At 49.4% G+C, this 6,748-nt stretch overlaps 1 protein-coding gene across 1 annotated transcript; it reads right to left on the bottom strand.

Moving 5' to 3' along the window:
- Nucleotides 1-1,923: 1,923 nt before the first annotated feature.
- Nucleotides 1,924-5,367, bottom strand: LOC6552371 (centrosomal and chromosomal factor). Its single transcript, XM_001978846.3, has one exon. It carries the CDS (start codon nt 4,256-4,258, stop codon nt 2,591-2,593), a length of 1,668 nt encoding a protein of 555 aa, XP_001978882.1. The 5' UTR covers nt 4,259-5,367; the 3' UTR covers nt 1,924-2,590.
- Nucleotides 5,368-6,748: the final 1,381 nt, after the last annotated feature.

Below are 6,748 nucleotides of genomic sequence, written 5' to 3'. Positions count from 1 at the left end.
GGTGGGGCGTTGGGGCGGAGGGGCTAGAGCGGCCATCACTCACCGAGCCGCATGCAAATGGCCCCAGCAGCTGATAGTTGATTGCTCAAACGAAATGAAAACAAACAACCGACACTGTCAGCTGGGGAAGCGATCTCTAGTATATTTTAATTACACTTGTGTGAATACCGCCGACGGCAATTGAAATATTTTTCCGTCTCTAATCTACGGCCAATTTGATATGAATTGAATAAGTTGAATGGATGGATCCCGCGGAGAGTGCGGCACCATTCAGGAAGCGGTGCCTGGTTTAGATTACTTTCTACGGAAAGTGCTGATTACTAAGGTTTCTTGTACCAGACGCCTTTGAGGGGGTTTCAAAAATAAGGTTATTACCTATGGCTCAATGTGCTCAAAATCCAGATTGAATTGTTTTAGTAAAAAATTTATAAATTTCTCTAAGTACAATCTCTCATAAGTACATCAAATAATGGTACTAAGAAACCACAGGAAATGGTCTGTCAGTTGAGTGAGGTATGGATAAATATGTGGTCTGGCTATTTCCCCGATATTTCCGAGGCGTCTAACTGGTCCACAAGTTCCCGCAATGATTCCGTCGTGCTCCACTTGGGTCTGACGTCTTCTTGCTGAATCTCGAGTGGATGCAACCGCTTGGTCGTAGAGTAGAGTCGAACTTGTTTTGATGTAGGGCAGCCTAAAGCGGTCAGATGAGTCAGTGCTGGTCCCCGGCATCAGATGTTGTTCATTTTAGTTGAAAGCTCTCTTTGGCTCAATTAATTCGACGATTGCCGCGCTGAATCCTCAGCGGGTTTCCCTGGCCATGCATAAATTAATCAGCTATTTGCTTCCCGGAACCAAGCAACTCCCATGGAACCGTGCCAATCGCTTCGGCGTGCAATCTATAAAAATCCATAAAAACACACACTTTCCCGGGGGACCTTGGGGCCGAGCTAAAACAATTTCAGCTGATAACATCTCGCGTTTCCTGGCAACTCGAACCCATTAGATTTTTCTGCGTTTCTACCTCGCAACAAAGACAAAATGTAGAGCCCTAAGCACTGATATGTGGCGGAAGCCGGGGAAATTCAACCAGATCCACAGCGATGGCAGTGATTATACCACTGTAATGAATGAACTTGGCGAATGGTGGTCTTTGAAATTAAGTACAGTGGATCCTAAAGGTTTTGCTCATGGCGAGAACAAGAATTTCCTAGCCTCCATCGGGGACAAAGCGATCAAGCGAAGTAAACCGGCGTCGTGGGATAACTCTACAGTGGTAATGATCATTTTTCGATTTCGTATTGTGTTGCCAGATACGAGTATTGCCTTCAGCAGCTGGCTTAAATACATTGATATATTGAAAATGATCACACATATTGCCCATTTGGTCCGAGTTCAATATCTTATTACCCACCAGTCAGAGCAATGTCTGCTGATAATTTCAAAAGACGAGGCGGGGACTCATGACTAGCCATAAATCGGAGCCCAGCAAGTTTTCGAAATTCGTCTCGGCTCAACGGTTTCCCATTAGCGAGGGACCCCTGTGCGCGGAGGTCACCCCAACCCGCTGCCTGGTCCTCCATCAATGACAATAATCAATCACGGCTCACCGCAGAGGAGGAAACCATGAGGTGGAGCAGAATGAGGGAACAGCGAAGGTGAAAATCAAATCAAGGCACAGAAAGAACAGAAAGAGGAGTCGGTCGGTGGTGGGAATGTGAAAAGTTGGCCACAAAAGCCGACGGCAAGAGGAGTTTTCCTCGCCGCAGCCGAATCACTTGAACTACGCTTTTCTCGCTCTCTACTTTAATTGAAAACACAATTTACTTAATTTTTGCATATCTCGCTTCAAATTACGTTGCATAATTTTGAATAATTTTTATTCGTATTTTTTGTGTTGCTTTTTTCTGCTTTACTCTCCTCTCTCCATCGTTCGGTAATAATTTTTGCTTTCATATTTTCATATTTTCGTATTCTTTCGGTAAATGGTTGTTATAACATTTTGTTGATTTGTAATTAAATATGCATATGTGTAACTTTTAGCAATTGTTTGGTTGGATGTTGCTGCCCTTCTTGTTGTTGTTGTTGCAGTTGTTGTTGTTGTAGTTGTTATTGTTTATGTTGTTGGTTTACACAGAGCGGTTGCTGTTGTTTCTTGTTGGTTGTTTAATTTAAATTAAATTAATTACTAAAATTATTTTATAACAAATATCACTACAATAGTTTGCATTTTTTTGTTGTTTGCTTTTGTATCGTTTATCAATTACTACCATTACTAAAAGAAAAAAAGATCGCTCATTTCCTCTTTTCTCACCGTCGGACAACAATTTCTCATAGCAGCTAGACAGAATTTAGTTTCTTCTCTTAATATTTTTAGAGTTAATTACTTTTGATTCTAAAAGCTTTGAGGGGTGTGTATATATAGTACTGTTTAGGGGAGGATCTATTGGTTATTCCTTGAGGCGGCTATTTCATCGACGCGTACTTGGTAGGCGCCTGTCTCATGTGTTGCAAGTTGCTTGTTGCTGCTGCTGTTGCTGCTGCTGCTGCTGATGTTGCCGTTGTCCTGGTTGCTGCTGCTGGTGCTGCATCACACGTTGTAGCAGGAGATCTGCGGCAGGTGCTGGAATGTGGGCGTGGCCGCCACCGCCGTGGCCGCCGAACTGAACGGCACAAACGAGGTCTGTCCGGCGGCAGCGGCGGCGGCTGCCAAGTTGAGCGAGGCGGCCGCCGCGTACGGGTGCATCCGCTGAGACCGCAAGTACTGGCGGTACTTTCCGCTCAACTTGTCGGTGGCCGTGTTCACTGCTCCCGTCGCCCCCGCACCGCTCACCGCCCCGCCTCCGCCGCCGCCCACCGACGCCGACCCGACCGAGGCCGCTCCGGAGGTGGGCGTGGCCGAGTAGAGGCGCATGGGATTGGTGTCAGGGCCGGCCTGATAATTGCTAGGAACTGTGGCCATCGGCGAGCGGTCCATTAGCATGGACGTCGCGTCCCACGGCGGCGGAGGCAAGCAGTGCTGCTGTTGCTGCTGCTGCTGCACCTGCGACTGCTGCAGCTTCCCCGAGGCGACTGCCGTCTGCCCGTAGCTGCCGGAGATCATGGCGTCCCGCTTGCCGCCCCCTGCCCCGCCGCCACTGCCCTTGGCCGCGTAGTGGCTGTGGGGGTGCAGCATGTGGTGCGGCGTGAGGGCGGTGCGGGCGGCCAGCGCCGCCAGCTGATCCCACTGGCCGGCGGCTGCGGCGGCTATCGAGGCTTGGGCCGCAGCTGCCGCCGCTGAGTTGGCTGCATGACTCTGGCTCTGACTTTGGCTTTGGCGTTGGCTTTGGTTGCTGCTGGCACGTTGCTGGTGCTGCTGTTGCTGCTGCTGCTGCTGTTGCTGCTGCTGGTGCTGCTGCTGCTGGCGGACCAGACTAGACTGTTGCTGCGGATAATGGGCCTGCTGCGACATCTGCGACATTTGCTGGTGCTGTTGTCGCAGCTGCTGCTGGTAGCGTTGCTGCTGCTGTTGCTGCTGCTGGGCGCTCGAGGCCGCCCGGGCTCCACGTCGCGCGGCACTGCTGCTGGGCGCCGTGGCCACCGCCGCACCGCTTCCGCCTCCGCCCAGGGCCGCTCCGCTGCTCAGTGAGCTGCTGCTCACCGCCCGCGCGGTCGCATGCATGTTGTTCACGAACGGACTGCGCCGCTGCGACTCCATCTTCCGGAAGTAGCACGGGTGGATCATCAGCAGGGGCTCCACCCTCTGGCCCGCCGGCGGCTTGGGCTGGTTGGGCAGCTCGTACTCCACGCTGCAGTCCACGTGCAACGGGATGCTGTAGTCCTTCTGCGGCGATGGAGCGGGCGCTGCGTTGCTGTTGCTGCTTGCCGTCTGTTGCTGCTGCTGTTGTTGCTGCTGCTGCTGCTGCTGTTGTTGCTGTTGTTGTTGTCTGCTGTTGGCAACGGCGGCGGCGACCTGCGTTTGGGTCGCCGCCGCATGGCTGTGGCGCGAGTTGCTGCTGGTGTTGGTGTTGGCGGGCTGGTGGTGATGGCGGTGGTGTTGCTGCTGCTGCTGCTGCAGCAACTGCTGCTGGTGGGCAGCCACGGCGGCGTGGTACATGTGCTGCTGCTGCTGCTGCTGGTGATGATGCTGCTGCTGCTGCGTCTGGCTATGCTGCTGTGGCTGCTGCTGCTGCTGTTGCTGCTGCAGGGCGGACAGGGCCGACATGCCGTGCGACAGGGACGACATGTCGTAGTTGGCATAACAGGCGGCCATCGTCATTGCTGTTTTCAGGGGCTCTTTTAGCTTTTGCTCTCGTTTCGGTAACACAGAATTCGCTTTTGGTTTGCTTATTTACTTTGATTCAGATTTTTAGCATTTTGCGGGCGTTTTTCGCTTTCTTCACTTTCGAAAAAATTCACTTTTGTGGTTTTATTGGCACTGGTAATCCAAAAAGAGCGGCTAACGGTAAATTGCCGCTGCAGGTAATCCGTGAGTTGGTTGTTGCTTTTGCTTTTGTATTTGTGTTTTGAGATAGGAGGAACCTTAATCCATATGTGTGTTGTTTGCTTTGCTTTGCTTTGGAATTCGCTTTAACCCGTATAATATTAGCTGCTGTTCGCGTGTTTAACTTTGTTTCGTTACGTTTATTGTATATTTATTAGCGTTTTAATCAGTCTTTGTTTGGTTTTACATAAATGCAGCGAACAGTTGGAGCTGCTGGGTGAGTGTGGGTGCGAGTGGGTGCGCGTGTCGGGGTGAGTGAACAATCCACGTGTGTTTTCAGTCTTTTTGCCCGTTTTCGCTGGCTAACTTAACCGTTGCTTCTCAGCTACTCCTTGTCTTTCCATTCGGTTATGTTCTGTTCTTTTTGTTCTCGCGGGGGTGAGTTCGCGGAGTAGGTAACTTGTTAGTTCTATGAGCAATAGAACTGCCGAACGAACGTCTCATCCACTCCGAAGAAAAACGCGATCTGAATTGAATGTGAGTTCTGCTGCCGCCGCTTGTTTCGCTGCCTCTGTCTCTGCCGACGTTTGTAAGCGCTGCGAGTTTGCTGAATACGGAGCGCGCACGAAAAACAGCTGTTGGCCAGACGCCTACGCCTGTGTGTAGGCTTTACTTTTATTGTTTTTGTTGCTTGTCGGGGCGATTTGCTTATATGTTCGATCACAATTTGCCACAGTTGTGTTTGTTTTTGGGCTTTTCACTGCGAGTCCGCCTTCGACCCGACGTTTACTCTTCTTGGCTCTCCGCTTGGTTAATTACGTGCACCAGACCACGCTATACCTCTGCCGATGTCCGCACGAATCGAGCTCTTTAAAGCGACTGACTCGAAACGTCGCTTGGCTCCGCAGTCGCTGCGCTGCCGCCCTTCTGCCACCATTCTGCCGCCGCTCTGCCACCACTCTGCTGACGCCTACCTGCTGTTCGGCACAGCTGATGTTCCGTGACGTATTCAGCGCGCACACTGTTGCAGGAGCAAGCGCAGGGGCATTGTTATTGTTGCTTTCCTATATAAATTGCATTCAATGGCCGCTCTCTCTGTGCCCGCTCTCTGTGTGAGTGCGTGCGTGTGTGTGGTACACATTCAGCCATGTTACTACACGGCGGCCATCTTTACAACTGCTTTGGGCGAGAGAGAGCGAGACAGAGAGGCGAGAAAAAGAGCGAGAGCGCACATTATTTTGTAATACGATTTCTTTAATGCTTTAATTTTTTACGGCAAACGCTTTTTTGGGAGCAGCTTTATGGGCTCGTAAAAGCAGATGGGTCTTAAAGGGGTTAACGGCGAGTTGAGAGCTAATTGAGTTGCACTAAAAACGAGGCGTTGAATAAATCTATCAGCGGCACCTGGAGGAAATGGGACTGATTCAACTCATTTCTTAGCTCTTTGATTTTAGCCCTGAAAATTATAACCAAGTTAAATCAACATAAGAGAACAATTGCCACAAAATCCTCTGCAACGCACCTTCGAACACACCTAGTTCCTAAATATAACAATACATCAAAAACCCCAAGAACCTCCCCAGTTTTGGAATACGAAAAGCTAAACTGCGCACTGAGAGACTTTCTGCAGCCAAAAAAGGAAAACGAATTGCAAAAACTCAAACAGACAGCGATATTAAACATTGCTGCACTAAAAAATGGGCAATTTAAGTCAGGAAAGGGCCCTGTCCCGCTCGCACACACACACTGCGCGAGAGAGAAAGAGAGTGAGAAAGCGGCTGGGAATTACACACATTGTAATAAATAAGGAAGGTCGTTGCCATAGCAGCCGCCGTTGGCGTCGTTTTTTCCCTCAATATTGTTGCTGCGAGAGAGTGCTTCGCTCTGTGGGGCTCATTCAGCAACTGCTGATAACAAATCAGCTGTTGTTTGGGGAGGTGTGTCCGTGCGCGAGTGTGTTGGTGAGTCTGGCTGCCTCTCTTGGTACACATTTGTTGTTTTTTTTTTCTCAAAGCATATGTTGGTTGGAATTGCTGCTGCAGCTGTTGTTGTTGTGGGGCTGGAAGTTGCTGCTGCCAAGTTGCCATTGCATTTGGGTGTTGTTGCTATTTGATGCACCAGCAAAATGAAAACTCATGTGGCGGTACTAATATTCAATCATCTTTTAATAAATCATCTTTTAAAAGTAAAAGTAATACCTCTAAAGTTTTACTTAATAAATTAAATACTATAATATAGTATATTAATGACTTCGAGTAATTTTACTCTTTTAGTGGAACGTAAACGGTGTATGAGACGTGGAGACAAGTTAATAAATATGTACAC

Source organism: Drosophila erecta, unplaced genomic scaffold (genome assembly GCF_003286155.1).
Source record: "Drosophila erecta strain 14021-0224.00,06,07 unplaced genomic scaffold, DereRS2 tig00000000-arrow-pilon, whole genome shotgun sequence".
In the NCBI taxonomy this organism is placed as follows: Eukaryota; Metazoa; Arthropoda; class Insecta; order Diptera; family Drosophilidae; genus Drosophila; species Drosophila erecta.
The sequence above is the reverse complement of the archived record's forward strand: the minus strand, read 5'-3'. Positions and strand labels throughout refer to the sequence as shown.